Source organism: Vanacampus margaritifer, chromosome 19 (assembly GCF_051991255.1).
Source record: "Vanacampus margaritifer isolate UIUO_Vmar chromosome 19, RoL_Vmar_1.0, whole genome shotgun sequence".
Classification (NCBI taxonomy): Eukaryota; Metazoa; Chordata; class Actinopteri; order Syngnathiformes; family Syngnathidae; genus Vanacampus; species Vanacampus margaritifer.
In genome coordinates this window covers 877,067-892,500 of record NC_135450.1, presented here as the reverse complement: position 1 = coordinate 892,500, position 15,434 = coordinate 877,067, and the positions used below count along the sequence as shown (strand labels likewise).

At 41.7% G+C, this 15,434-nt stretch overlaps 1 protein-coding gene across 7 annotated transcripts in view; it reads left to right on the top strand.

Annotated features, from left to right (window-relative positions):
* Nucleotides 1-15,434, top strand: part of cfap206 (cilia and flagella associated protein 206) — a 95,963-nt gene that overhangs the window by 32,526 nt on the left and 48,003 nt on the right. For all 7 annotated transcript variants that reach the window (XM_077553100.1, XM_077553097.1, XM_077553101.1 and 4 more), the window contains 2 exons: nucleotides 1,548-1,736; nucleotides 9,438-9,602. In XM_077553100.1, the coding sequence (XP_077409226.1) occupies nucleotides 1,574-1,736; nucleotides 9,438-9,602 (328 nt within the window). In that variant the 5' untranslated portion in view covers nucleotides 1,548-1,573. The remainder of the gene's footprint in view (nucleotides 1-1,547; nucleotides 1,737-9,437; nucleotides 9,603-15,434) is intronic.

The following is a 15,434-nucleotide window of genomic DNA, read 5'->3' as shown; positions in this document are numbered from 1 at the left end:
CACTCCAAAGTGTGGTTCTTTGCTGCAAGCGTCATGTTTGTTTGCACCGGCTTGAGTTTTTCTGGTGGTTACACGCCAGAAGCACGGACTTCTATACTTGTACATATTTGTATATAGACACAAACAGTGGCGTTTTTGCCGTAGAGACACAAAATAACATGAAATTGCCACGTAAAAATCAATGTACAGTATTCAAGCGATGCTCCTCTAGTGAGTGGGACGGAGCTGCGCATACAAGTCTTTACTACAAAGAGCAAGAGTCCTTGCAAATTCAAATCAGCAAAGAAGACAAAGAAAAGAGAGAGCATAGACACAGCGAAAATAATGCGCCGTTCAATCGAGGTATTCCGAATGCGTTTATATGCTAAGAGCATATTTGGGTTATTGCCCGTGTTTACATGGCCTTACAAAACCCAAATAGTGCCAATATTCGGGTTTTAAAAGGGTTATTGCCTGCCTGTAAACATATTAATTGACAGTCCCTCAGAACAATAGTCGCCAACCCCTCTGTATTCTTTAATTTCAAACCCCCACTGACCCAAAGGCCACCTAATGACTCAAAGGTCCTGATATAATTATCTCATTGTTAACAGGTGTAATTAAGTCTCAACTTCCTAGGTCAGAATAGCCTCTGGAATGCAAAGGTCAATAACCTTGTTTAGGGCCATACAGTACTCATTGTTTTGTTCGAACTCATACTTTAGTTTAACTAAATTATAATAAAGGTTACTTAATGATTAATGTAATATGTTACTTATTACATATAAAAATATACTACACTGGATAAACGATTCATGTATCACATATTATGCTACAATATTTAATGGTTGTAAAAAAAAAAAGAAATAATAAAACTACGAGTATGTTGTATGTGGGTGTTTTAAAGAAATTACCCTAGGGTATTTCATGATAAATGAGTTGCATACTGTACATATATGAACCACTGAGACACAACACAGTGCTTTGAACCTTGGACAGCATCTAATTTAAGTGGGGACAGTTTTGTGTTTTGTAGCTAGAGTTGTGAAAAATTACATCAAGGTTCCGAAACTAGGGTCAAAGCGATAGACAAAAACGGCTAATAAATCATTTTGGCAATGTATGTTAGGAGCTATTTTTTATGGTGATTCTACATTCAGGCTTAAAAAAAAAATAAATTGGCTCTTTGACTTTCTGCATGACATCATATCTTCGTTTTATTCTTCTTGTTTTCCTTTCGGCTTTTCCCTTCAGGGGTTGCCACAGCAAATCAGTTGCCTCCATCTAACCCTGTCCTCTGCATCCTCTGCTCTCACACCAGCTACCTGTCCATGTCCTCTTTAATATACCACACCAAATGCTTACAACTCTTTGTAATAGTCATGTAGAAGTGCTAAGACAATTTCAGTATTATTAATAATACACACTTAAAATGAAACACACACAAATATTTATTCTGTTGTCAGCGATCTCAAGGTGACAAAAAACGACAGGGTATTGAGGGTGCCTGTAATGTCTTCAACTTAACAAAATGAATGCCCTGATCATGACAGTATTTTCCCACACAGGAGAGTTCCTTAAGGAAATCAACTGGATGCTGGAATCCAAACTAAACCAAGTGAGCAGGGAGATCATTGACAGCAGGATGAAAACGAGAGACCAGATGGAAGTCCTTTACCGTAAAATCATCACGTTCATCCTGCTCGGCTCTGGCATGGGCTCACCTTCAGATGTGACTTCTGTTCAAGAAACTACAGGTAAAGCAACAGCTAAAGTAGTGAATCAGCAAAGGGGATAGTAAACACAATGGGGTGTTTGGGATACGAGTGTGTGTATGTGGGGTGGGGGGTGTACGCCATACACAGCAATTTGACTTGGACTAGACAGAACTGGACAAATGTGAACAAATCTCTCAGTGACTTGAGTGGTTCTTCTAGACCGAGTTGCCAGTTGGAATCATGGCTCTTATTGTCTGATATCAAAGTGTCCTTTGGGAAGACATTAAAAGCAGGATGGGTAGCACTAATGTGGTTGTCCTGCCAGACAGCATTGGCAACTACGGTTGCTTGTCAGAGATATCCAATCCGGATGCATTATATTTCTATGAGATATGAGTCAAGTCCTCTAATAGTGAAGCAGACACAGCGCCTATAGAGCAATAGCAAATAGCTTTTTCAAAATTGTTATCATTGACACAATGACAGTTCTTTTAATTATTTCTGCAATTGTGTCAAGGATTTGCCAAAGAGTAATATGAAGGGCTTCCATGTATTATAACATTTTCAGAGCCACGTGGAGTGTACAGAATTTTCTCAAGCCTTGGTTCATTAACACAGTCCTTATCCAGTAGGTTATTGTGGGTGGGGCAGCTATAATGTGCCCCCAGCGGGCAGTTGTAATCCTTGCGGTTAAAACTCAAAATAATGTTAGGGGTACATGGGGTTGAGGACCCAAATGCAGGAGAGGAGGGAGGCAAGTCAGGTGTACTCTGAAAAAAATAAAAAATAAATTTGGGGGGGAGGAGAACGAAAAGCAAGGTACTGGGATTAATAATAATAATAATAATAATAAAAATACTTAACAGAAGTCCAAAATAACTAAGTTCAAAGTACCAAAACAAACATTAACAAAAACGACTTGACTTGTACAGGACTTGACTCGAGACAACAAACACTTGCAACAGACTCACAATGACAGGCTAATGACAAGGACAGTCAACCAACAAGGACTGGAATGTTGTAGTTCTCGACATCGGGCTTGGCCTTGAAACCACTTTCAATTTTTTTTTTTATTACATAACATAATTACATAACACAATACGTACAGAAAACAAAGGAACAAATACATAACATACACTTTAAAAACAGTTGGATCAAGAGTAACCCAATTATGGATCAAAAAACGATCCACTTTATGGGTCAATTTGACCCAACTTTTTGTTAGTTTTTTATACCAAATGACCCAGTTTTTTAAGCCGTAAAGGATCTGACCAATATTAATGACTTGTTTTACACTAAAAGACCAATTTCTTGACTCAAATTTGGGTCAAATAGACCCAAGTAGAGGATCGGTCCATTTTTTACCCATAATTGGGTTATTTTTGACCCAACAGTTTTTAGAGTGTAGTATGTAGATGTAGAAAGATTTTGATGAAATGGTTGTGTGCCCCCTGATAAAGGCTGTTCGGTCCCTGTATGACCGATGCCAGAGTTTGGTCCGCATTGCCGGCAGTAAGTCGAATTTGTTTCCAGTGAGGGTTGGACTCTGCCAAGGTTGCCCTTTGTCACATATTCTGTTCATAACTTTTATGGACAGAATTTCTAGGCGCAGCCGAGGTCCGGTTTGGTGGCCTCAACATTGCATCACTGCTATTTGCAGATGATGTGGTGCTGTTGGTTTCTTCATGCCGTGATCTTCAACTCTAACTGAATCTGTTCCCAGCAAAGTGTGAAGTGGTTGGGATGAGTGTGGAGTTCAATTATCTTGGGGTCTTGTTTACGAGTGAGGGCATGATAGAGCGGGAGATGGACAGGCGGATCAGTACATTGTCTGCAGTGATGCGGACTCTGTATCGGTCCGTTGGGGTGAAGGAGCTGAGCCAAAAGGCGAAGCTCTCGATTTACCGGTCAATCTACGTTCCTACCCTCACCTATGGTCATGAGCTGTGGGTCGTGACCGAAAGAACAATGCCGCGTTCCATTTGTGGTCGGAAGTCGGAAATTCCAAGTTTCTAGTCAGAAGTTGCAACTGGTACGCCCACCAAAGTCGGAATTCCTACTCGGAAAGTTGGAACTCGCACACCTACCCCGAGTTTGCATTCAAACATGGCTTCCCCGTGTGTAAACAAGTAGAAGCTCCAGTAATAATCTGCTTATTGTCTCTTCTGAATAGTTTTTGTCACACAGTTAGCCGTATAAATAGTATTGTTCATAGTGTATAAATGGTTATGTTGCTGGAATACAAAATGCCTTTTTCACGTGTTACCTGGCAATTACATTGCAGCCCATGCTAACAATGGCTAACAATAGGACCGTCACTAATGCTAAACATAACGTCGCTGTAATTTTCTATGAAAGTAATACATCACCACTGTCATGACCCGGCTCATAAGCCATGACAAATTAACAGGGGAGACTGCTTTTGTGAATTAATCTAAATAATGTATTACAAATGAAAATACAAAATCAAAGAATAACCAACAATGGCGTCTGTATCGTCTGCAGTATCAGTAGTGTACATTGTGCGTGTGCGTGTGCGTGTGCGTGTGCGTGTGCGCGCGCGTGCGCGTGCGCGTGCACGCGTGCGTGTAAATGGTGGGGTGCGTGTTGAATGTGTGAAACAGAACTGAATGAAATAGTGCGTGTGGCCCTGGCGTCTGCACCTGGAAATGATGAGAGAGCGCCAGCATGTCCAGGAAGCCTGCCTATGTAGCGGAGTTGAAGCAATGGGGCCAGGTGCTCCACATTCCGCTAATTACTTCACTAATCCGCTAATTACTGCACCTCAGAATGAAAAAAAGAGGCAGGTGTAATTAATGCCTTCACTGGCTAGATGTCAATGTGGGGTCATCACACATTTTCCACAAATTTTATGCAAACAAAAACATACATAAGTGTCATCAGACATTCCACCAATTCATCATATACGAAGCATACTAATTAACACAATAACTACAACAAAACAAAACAAAACAAAAAAGAAACAAAATTACAGCTCGGATAAATAGCAATTTACAAAATTCAGGGAGTGGCTCAATATTCGCATGTCTAGAACAAAACAGTCCAAAATTCAAGAAGTACCTTGTACAATCGATAAAGAGTATTCAGGTCCAAGATAACTCAAAAACGGTTGCCATACATTATTGAATTGGTCCACTTTGTGACTTAAAATGTTCGAAGGGCTCTTCTCATTAATCCACTGTAACAATATATTCTTTCTCGCAGCAAAAGTAAGAATGTTATACAACTTTTTATTGGCTGCCGTAAATAAACGTTAACTTGGGAGACCCAGGATCAAACAAACTGGATCCATTTCCAAATCTACCTCAAAAATCTTTTCCATTTCACCCAATAGGTGGGTTTCATGTGACATCACGACAAGCAATCCAACCCAGATAGGGGGCAGGAAGTAATTTTAAAACTTAAAAAAGCTGAGAAAATATCCAAGTTTTGTGCTGTTCATGGCTGTACCAACTGGTCTAATCGAGAAAAAAATAAAAGCTACTTTCGCGTCCCGAAAGTAATAACCCATAAAGGCAATTTTTTTTTAAATTACCGAAAGAAGACAGCAGACCTGGATTAAAAACTTTCGTCTGAAATCCGGTGGAGTGGAGTCAGACAACGGTCGTGTACGCAGTGATCACTTCGTAAAAGGTAAGGCTACAGTAATGAAACTACTTACACAGCTAAATAAAACTGGCCGTTGTGATACTACTGGAAACATAGCTAACCGTGATATTACTATGTGGAGTTTGTTCTACAGCTTGTGTGTCTATGCTAGGTGGCTGTGTCTTTGTTTTTTATCAATGCTAGCTACATTAGCTATCACGACGGGTGGTTCTTAAATTGAGGTCTTTCTTCCAGGAAGGCCACAACATACTGATGGAAATATATACTTATCCTTAAGCATTGGTTCATTCACAAGATGTCTACATAATTACAGACCGTACATACATGACTGATGAGTTTCTGTTTGACTGTTTGTCGTTTTAAGACCAGTCGTAACAGTTAGCCAGCTAGCTTGTAGCCTGACGCAAGTAGTACGTTTGTGTACATTTGAGTTGAAAAGAGAATGATTCTGAATCACATTTACTCACCCGAGCAAAAACAAGACAGCAGTCATTTAGTGCTTCTTTTGATCCGAGTTCGCTGACCCAACCACACACAAAATAGTTGTAAGCCTCCAGGCTTTTATACGCCTTCATTTGGCTAGCAGGGTAGTACGATATCTGAAGGACAAGGTCGTTTGTGACAAATCGAACATGAGTTAAAAAAAATCAGTTTAGGGATCATATCTGACACATTTTACTATTTTTAGAGTGTATTGGCTACATCCAGGCTCACCCAACGCTTTTGCATAATCGCTTTCCATCATTTTCAATAGGTGTTCCCTACTTTTTGACCCCCAGTTGAATTTTGCGCGCCGCCGGAATCAGGTGATTGCAACCCTCCTATATGTCAGACCATTATTTCCTTATTTTATAACAAGACCAAAGGCAATGAGTTAAGGTACCTATTTCTGTTTTACACTTAAGGCACACAAGTGAGAAAGATACATTTTTAAAAAAAATGTCGTCTGTTTGGAGATATATGTACCCTGTGTGATATTTCTTTAATTCGATAAAAAATAAAAAATGTTTTCACATATTTCTAAACGTCTTCCCATGTCTCTTCGTCTTCATTTACTGATAATGCCTTCTCCCAAATTCTTCTTATCTCATCTGTATTATCAGAATATGCGCCACAAATCACATCATAAAACACACTTGACACATTTTATGGGTATTGAAACAATATTTTCTCAATGGGTGAAACCTCAGGGTGATCAACAAGGGTTGTATCCTTTGTAATGTAGTGTCTAATTTGTAAAACGAAAGAGATCATGCTTGGGGAGCTGATAAGTTTTCATCAGTTTTTCAAATGACATGAAAATGTTATTTGAAAAAAGATCTCTCAGCTTCATCAGTCCCTTGTCATACCATTGTTTATATGACGAGTCTGACACACCAGATAGAAAATCGGGGTTGTCAATTATAGGCATAAATACAGACGTCAATTCAGTGTTGCCAGGTGTACAATAATTATCGTATTTGTGCAATAATTTGATGTACGATCAATAATCCTAAAAAATGGGAAATGTATGATAATTTTACCATTTCATAATATCGTTGGTAAAACTGAAACTGCCCGTTTTTTTCCGAACTCTGAAGGTATCTGTTCTTATGTGGCATAATACCAGCCAATTGCGCTTTGCTGAGCGTGAGAAACGAGTGACATACATGCATTGATTGGCTGAATGGTAAGCGCCCGCCCCAGGAGAAGCTACCAGACAGGAAGTTGAGCAAGATTCAAAACCACTAAAATGTGAATGAGAGGCAAGAGCAGAAGACAGAGAAGGAGAGATAAACAGAAGACAAATTAATGCCAATGAAGGGGATAGTGAGGAGGGACGAGAGGCAAGCAAGATAAATAAGCAGCATTGCCCACAAACTTGCAGAAAAGAGTGGGAAAGCCTGGCCCACTTTGCCAGTTGGCTGAAACTTGTGGGCTGAGACGGTAAGGCCTTTAACGTTGTTGCAACTCACGAACTGCTGGCTGAATTAACGCTTTAAAAAAAAAAACACAGCAAATCAAAAATGCACTCTGGAAAACAAAAAAAATTGGCGATTCCAGGTCTCTTGATAAGCTCATTAGTTCCCACCAGTCATTTGTTTGTGGGGGGGACATGTTAATCGATTACAGCTGGGGGGTGGGGGGGTATGTGCCGCCCTTTTCATTTATCTCTCAGTTCCTTAGACCCCAATATTAGATTTGGTAGAGGCAACTTTTGTTGAATTACAGTTATAATTCTTAAATTAAAAACATATACAAGTTTTCTCCTGTAAACATTATTAAGCATATAATGCACACATGTTGTCAGCGTTACATTTAAATCTTCCTTAAATGATGCAACTCCTTGAGACAGGAATCAAGGACCACACCCAAGTTTGTCTTTCGGCAGAAAGGAGGAAGTGGATACCCTCAGCACCAAAGGACTTCCTGCCTCCACCTCCTTGCTCTGCACATTTATTCACAAGTTTAGAAGGCGGTACTAAACTCATAATTATAAAACAAAACAAAAAACATGCATCTGGTGTGTGTGTGTGGGTCTGGGTGTAGCATTTCAATTGCAGCAAATAGTCAAGTGCTTATTAATGTGATAACTTATGATACAATTTTTCCAACACGTATTTAAGGCAAGTTGTAAAATGTCCCAAGTCCTCTTGTTTCTTTTTGATTTGTTATTTTTTGTGTGTGTGTAAATAAATGTTCTTTCCATTTAACACATTCGTGATTCCAGTTGCTTATTGTGTGCGTGTGTGCGCGCGTGCCAAGTGTGTTGATTTATTGGTTTTGTTTAAATTAATTCTTCCTAGAGGTGAACCTAAGAAACCAAACCGGTCCATACATCTACATTGTACTAGTTAGTTAAAAGGGCTGCCTCTTAAAAAATGTGTACTACCTTTCCAGGGTTTTGGTTATCGTCAAAGCCATTTGTCTGAAAAATCTGTTATGATTTTAGATTAGCAATGTAAAACATTCTGAAGTTAAAGCCTTGTTCACATTTAGAGGAAATTTACAAATAAAATGTGACTTGAAGCATTTTGTATGTGTGTGGTCACTTTATCAGCTGAAAAATGGTAGATGTGTTGTTGACATGAAAATATACTTGTTTATGATATACAAATACTAGCAGATAACATGGTAAGCATTTGAACATAATAATATGTTGCCACTTTAGAATAGGGGTTGAAAAAAGATGAGTAAATGAATTGTTGACATGAAAATATAGTTTGTTTATGATAACAAATGTTAGCAGATAACATGGTAAGCATTTGAACATGATAATGTTTTGCAACTTTAGAATAAGAGTTGGAAAAAGATGAGTAAATTAATTGTTGATATGAAAATATAGTTTGTTCATGATAACTAAAGGTAGTAAGGCATTTGCAGAAAATTGGTTCACATTAAAATATAATTTGTAAATGATAGTCTACAAATATTGGGAGAATCACCAATATTGAATTTTGGAATGGATCTGCAAAAAGGTTTGTATTACAGTCAATACTACAGATACACATTTTTCAAAATGAATTCATAATTGCCCATCATGACTTCATCTTTTACTTATGCATTTAAATTATTAGTAATGGTATTTCTGAATCATGAATTAATCATTAGCTAATATTTGGAAATTATTTTTTAATAATTCTTCAATAGTTGCAAATTACTGTACTTCAATACGAGTTAACATTTGCTCATCATCACTTTTTATTTTGTTTATGCATTTTAATGATTACTAATGGATATTTCTTAATCATGAGTTAATCATTAGTTATTATTTGCAAACTACAAGTTCATAATATTTAATAGTTGCAAATTATTCGTTCATCATGAGTTCAGATAATAGCACAAATTATTAGCTAACAATTTGTAAATTATGTATTTCTAATCTTTTCATTATTGCAATTTATTAGTTCAATATGAGTTCTCATGACTTCATCTTTAATGTATTACAAATGGTTAACTAACAAACATTATTATAAAGTATTTTTTTATAATACTTTACTATTCTTCTCTAGTTTATTTTCTGACATCAAACCCAAATATTTTCAGGCTACAGTAATTTAGTCTCACTGTTTCAATACTTTTTAATTAGTATATGTTTATGGATGTCCCCTCATTTTATGCTTGTATCAGCTGTCTTGCAGAGCATTTTTCCATCAACTGAACTGGGATCCTTTATGGTGCTCTTAAGGAGAGATAAGGAACAGCAGCTCTCTGAGCTCACGATGACTGTCACAGGAATTCGACTCTTCAACAAAGCCAGCAAGAAAGAACAGGAGATGAACTTTTCCGAACTAAGTAAGTTACAGTATTGTTCAAAAACTCACACACAGTGGAATTGGGGCTTAACACAAAGACGGGTTTACCATATTTTGGGGACTAAGTCTGTGAGTCATCACCTTATCATGGTGGAGAGGTTTGCGTGTCCCAATGAGCCTAGGACCTATGTTGTCTGGGGCTTCATGTCCCTGGTAGGGTCAATCATGGTAACCAGGTCCTAGGTGAGGGACCAGACAAAGCATGGCTCAAAAGACCCCTAGGATGGATGCTAATTTTGGATCGCGGTTTCCCAGACGCGGGTCACCGGGGCCCCCCTTGGAGCCAGGCCTGGAGGTAGGGCTCGAAGGCGAGCGTCTGGTGGATGGGCTTATACCCATGAGGCCCGGCCGGGTGCGCAGTGAGCTGGGCGGCAGCCAAAAGCAGGGACCTTGGCAGTCCGACCCCCTGGCTACTGAAGCTAGATCTGAGGACATGGAATGTCACCTCTCTGCCAGGGAAGGAGCCCGAGCTGGTCTGTGAGGCAGAGAAGTTCCGACTCGCCTCCACACACAGCCTGGGTTCTGGTACCAATCCTCTCGAGAGGGGTTGGACTCTCTTCCAATTTTGGAGTTGGCCTTGGTGAGAGGGGCAGAGCAGGTGTGGGCATATTTATTGCACCCCGGTTCGGCGCCTGTACGTTAAGGTTTACCCCAGTGGACGAGAGGGTAGCCTCCCTCCTCCTTCGGGTGGGGGGACGGGTCCTGACTGTTTGTGCTTATGTACCGAACAGCAGCTCAGAGTACCCACACATTCTGGAGTCCTTGGAGGGTGTGCTGGAGAGCTATCCCTCTGGGGACCCCTTCGTTCTGCTGGGGGACGCTCAGGGGGGCAATAACAGTGAGACCTGGAGGGGTGTGATTGGGAGGAACGGGCCCCCTTCCCGACCAGAGCCCGAGCTGTGTTTTGTTATTGGACTTCTATGCTCGCCACGGACTGTCCATAACGAACACCATGTTGGTGTCCATATGTGCACTTGGCACCAGGAAACCCTAGGCCACAGCTCAATGATCGACTTTGTAGTCGTGTCATCGGATTTGCGGCCGCATGTTTCTGAAACTTGGGTGAAGACAGGGGTGGAGCTGTCAACTGATGGCAGACCCAAACGTATTGTGAGGGTCTGCTGGGAACATCAGGCAGAAAGAGTTTCAACACCCACCTCCGGCAGAACTTCTCCCTTGTCCCGGGAGAGGCGGGGGACATTGAGTCCGAGTGGACCATGTTCCGCATCTCCATTGTTGGGGCGGCTGATCGGATCTGTGGCCGTCAGGTGGTTGGTGCCTATCGTGGCGGCAATCCTCGAACCTGTTGGTGGACACCAGTGGTAAGGGATGCCGTCAAGCTGAAGAAATCCTATCAAGCCTTTGTGGCCTGTGGGACTCCGGATTCAGCTGACAGGTACCGGCTGGCCAAGCAGAATGCAGCTGCTGACCTCGACTCGGGAGGTCATGAATCGTGGGGAGAATACAAAGACCTCCTCAATTCCACCGACACGCACACCAAAACCCAACCCCGGATAAGCGGTAGATGATGGATGGATGGATGGAAGTCTTACTTTTTAAATAGTTTGGCTGGTCCTGTGACTTATGCTACGTTCACATTGCAGGTCTTAATGCTCAATTTGGATTTTTTAAAATCAAATTAGATATTATTTGTGTGTGTCTGTGTGATCGTTGACATTACATATTAATTGCGACTTAAGGCCTTGTGCACACGTAGCAGGGTATTTTTAAAACTGAATATTTACCCCCTCCCCAAGTATGGAGTAAAATTACTGTCAAAAAGGCATATCCATAAAAAACGAAGGCGATAAACGTTTCGTATCCGTAAAAAAAAAAGGCAAATCTGTGATAAAGTTTTGTATCCATGAGAAACGATTCATATCCATAATAGTAATGACTTGTGTGTTTTAAATGTTTCCTGAGCATAAATCAAAATTCTTTGAGTTTGAATGTTTTTCTTGTTGATATGACTCCCCTGTCAACACAACCATGTGGGGCCCATGTGGGTTAGATATGGGCTGGTGAAGGGGTCTCATCTGGGCTGCCCAGCTGGGTCCCAGTTAATTTTTGACAGGGATTTCATAGTGGCGCCTTGTGGGCAAGGCCAGATGGGCTCAAGGTGGGCCTCATACGGGCCTGAGCTAAAACCTACAGTGGTGTAAAGATGGGCCTCATATGGGCCCTAGCTAAAATCCACATGGGTATGGAATGGGCTGGTGAATGGGCCCCTGCTGGGCTGCAGTCTACTGCAGAACACAAGGAAAAAGTTTGATGTTGTCGTGGGAAAATTTGATGAACACTGTTCGCCCAAAAAGAACGAGACGTTCGAGAGATACGTCTTTCGCTCACGAATCCAACAACCCGCCGAGAGTTTTGATGCATTCCTTTTTTGGTCAACTACAGGAATCCATGATAATATATCAAATTGTGTTTGGTGAAAAGGACACGAAAATGAAAGAAAGACTTTTGTGGGAGGCGGAGTTAACATTGGATGGAGCAGTGAAAATATGCCATGCCAGTGAACTCGCTCTACAACATGCAAAATCATTCAGCGCCAGCGGGCTTGCGAAGGACTCTGATGCAGACGGAACAGCGGTAGCTGCAGTAACGACAAGGCAGAAGAGTAAACAACATAAAATGGTGCCTAACAGAGAGTCAAAAGAGACGGAGATGTTTCATTGCAAAAGATGTGCCACAAAACATGCAAGACAGCAATGTCCAGCTTATGGTAGAATATGCAACAAATGCAAAGGACAAAAACATTTTGCTAAGCAATGCTTTATGAAGCCAAAGCAAAACCTAAAAGAGTACAAGTACACACAATGGAAGAAACTGCTCTCAGTTTTTTTGTGGGCATGGTGACAGAGCAGGACACACGCAGGTGACGGTCGGCGCAGTGGAGCAGGATAAATGGATAGAGACATTACCAGTGAATGGAGCCCTGGTCACGTTTAGACTGGACACAGGAGTCAAAGCCAATCTGGTGAATGAGCAGGATGTGAATGCAATTAAGGTAAAACCACACATTTACCAAAATAACAGTACAATCAAAGCATATAATAGACAATCAATAGATTTGTTGGAATTTAGATGTTTCTGGGGTTGGTGAAAGACTCTGGTTGGTAACCCGGTGGGTAGTAGGTAATGTCTGATCGGTGCTGGATTTCACTTTCCTTTCTTTTCTTTGATCCTTCCTCGGGTCTCCTGACAACCTCACGACTCTAGCTGGATTCGGTATTCGGTTTAGGTGAACGGTATGGGATTTTTAATAGGTTTTAGGAGAACTAATGAGTACACACACACACGCACGCACACATGCGTACACACACGCACATGCACATGCTCACCCACATACAAAATAAAAACAAATAAAAATAAAATAGAGCAGTGATGATGACATGTCAAATCGGTAAAATTACCGGGGGTGGGGTAGGGTGGAAACACCGTCTTCGCCCTACAACTCCCCTCCAATTTTAATGCACCACACAACTGTGTGTGTGTGGGGGGGGGGGGTGTTCGGGGTGGGGCGCCATCGGTTGGGGCAGACCGCAGCATAGAGCAGTGCTGCGGTTCCCTGTTCGTGGCCCCGCCGCGCCCCCCTATTTATTTTTAATGCACCACATACACTCACTGACATGCCTGGGAGGCGGGTGGATCGGAGCAGAGGGGGATACCATTTCCCTCTGCTCCGGTTCACCTGCTCCCAATTTTAATGCACCACACACACACACTTGTATATACACTGGGTGGGGTCACATTCAAGGTTTAGGGGTAGAGTTCGCCAGTCGGCGAGCTGGCGAACTCAGTAACAGGGTTAACTCTCTCTAAGAACGCTGGAGTGACGACCGGGGCCTTTCCCTGCTGGGCCTGGGGTTCGGGGGTGCCGCCCGTCCTCCGGTGCCCCCATCTCCACTTCTGCCCCCGGTCGTCCTTTGGCGCTGCCACGGCCTGGGGGCCCTGAGGTGTTGCGCTTGCTCTGTCCTGGCGGGGGTCGACGGCTCCCCTCTTTGGTGGAGATTTTCATGCATGCCAGATCCACCACACCAGCATCTATCGAAACTCAGACACAATCTTCCTCAGGTCATTGAATCGGTGGAGGCTGGTGTCTGTGGATCTCACTCTGCTTCGTCTGTCCTTCCTTCCTTTCCTCAGTCTCTCCTTTGGTCTCTTGAGGTCTCCCTGATTTGTTGAAATTTAGATGTTTCTGGGGTTGGTGAAGGACTCTGGTTGGTGGCCTGGTGGGTGGTGTCTGGTTGGTGCTGGATTTCACTTTCCTTTCTTTTCTTTGGTCCTTCCTCAGGTTTCCTGACGGCCTCACGACTGGTGAACGGTATGGGATTTTTTTTTTCAATAGGTTTTAGGTGAACTAATGAATACACACTCACTCGCACGCATGCACGCACGCACGCACACACGCGCATACACATAATCACCCACATACAAAAAAATAAAAAATAAAAAAAGGACAGCAATGATGATGACATGTCAAATCGGTAAAATTACCGAATGAACAATACTGAGCTCTTAATAAAAAATAAAAATAAAAAAATAAATAAAAAAGGAGAGCGGAGGCGGTTCACAAGCCGAGGGCGCATCGCCAATATCCAAGCAGTGGTACGGCCACAGACAGTAAAAATCGCAGAGTCTCTGTTTACGGAGTTTAAAAAATGAAAATGTGGGAAGTGGGTAAGTTTAGATTTAGAAAAAAAGAGTTTGTTTCTCGAACAAACACCGCGCCATGTCTCACGGGGAAACCAACATGATGTTGCCAAAAACATCATGTTGGGACGCGGGAGATTTTTCTTCTCCAGACTTCTATTGAGGTGGATTACAAAATATTGTGGTACATAGCGCCAGCTACTGTGCAGGAGGGGTGTACCAATTAGTAGGTGTCTGATTGACAAAAATGTCAGGCTGCATTGGCAAGACGCCACTGTGCCGTGATATGTCAATCATTTGGCACCTACGGGGTCCAATCTCATTTGAAGGGGGCCAGTGAAACCCTGTCCTCCTCTCTGGCTCCACCTGTGAAAATGTCCCCTCAGAGTGGATTTCGCGACAGCTCCCCCAACGGTGACAGGAGGAACACCATGTTGGTTCTGAGTGTCTACACCATTGGGTTCAAAAGTTGTGGTCAAAAGATGTCCTCCACAATAGAAATGAGTGGGTTGTGAGCAGTACCATTTCCCTCGAAGAGTGACTGTCCCTGGATGGTTGAGGTTAGCATACTGGGTCTCAGTGAGTTTGTAATTTTCAATTAATTGAAAAATTAATTATTATTAATTATCATTGTAAAATGACCTCTGTGGTCGTTTTCTAGGGGAGGACAGTCTCCTTAAAAGATGTTTCTCTACTCATCCAAGCACGCTTCAACAGTTCATGCAAAAGACTACTTTGGATTAGGAGTGTGACAATAAATCGAGATACTTTGTCTCCCGATTATCGATACGGCTACTCAAGTATCACAATATTTGTAGTTAATATACAGCCACTATAACGGCTCCATTGTTCATTACTTATTGAGCAATTACTTGGCAGGCCGTATAGGGGGAGTGCCTCATAAGAGTGGCAGGGAAATGGAAGTCTTCAGGTGAAGACTCATGAGCTTACTTTAACTTGTGTAAGACTATCTGTCCAGCAACTGACTCAGTTTTGCATACGTAACATTTTAAAACACAATTTCTGAGGAATATTAATATTGATTTAATTTGGTTTAATATTTAAATAATTGTATTTATTTTGCAATGTTACACAAAAAACATCCACAGTTTATCAAATTAAACAATTCACTATGTAACTGACTGACATGTTT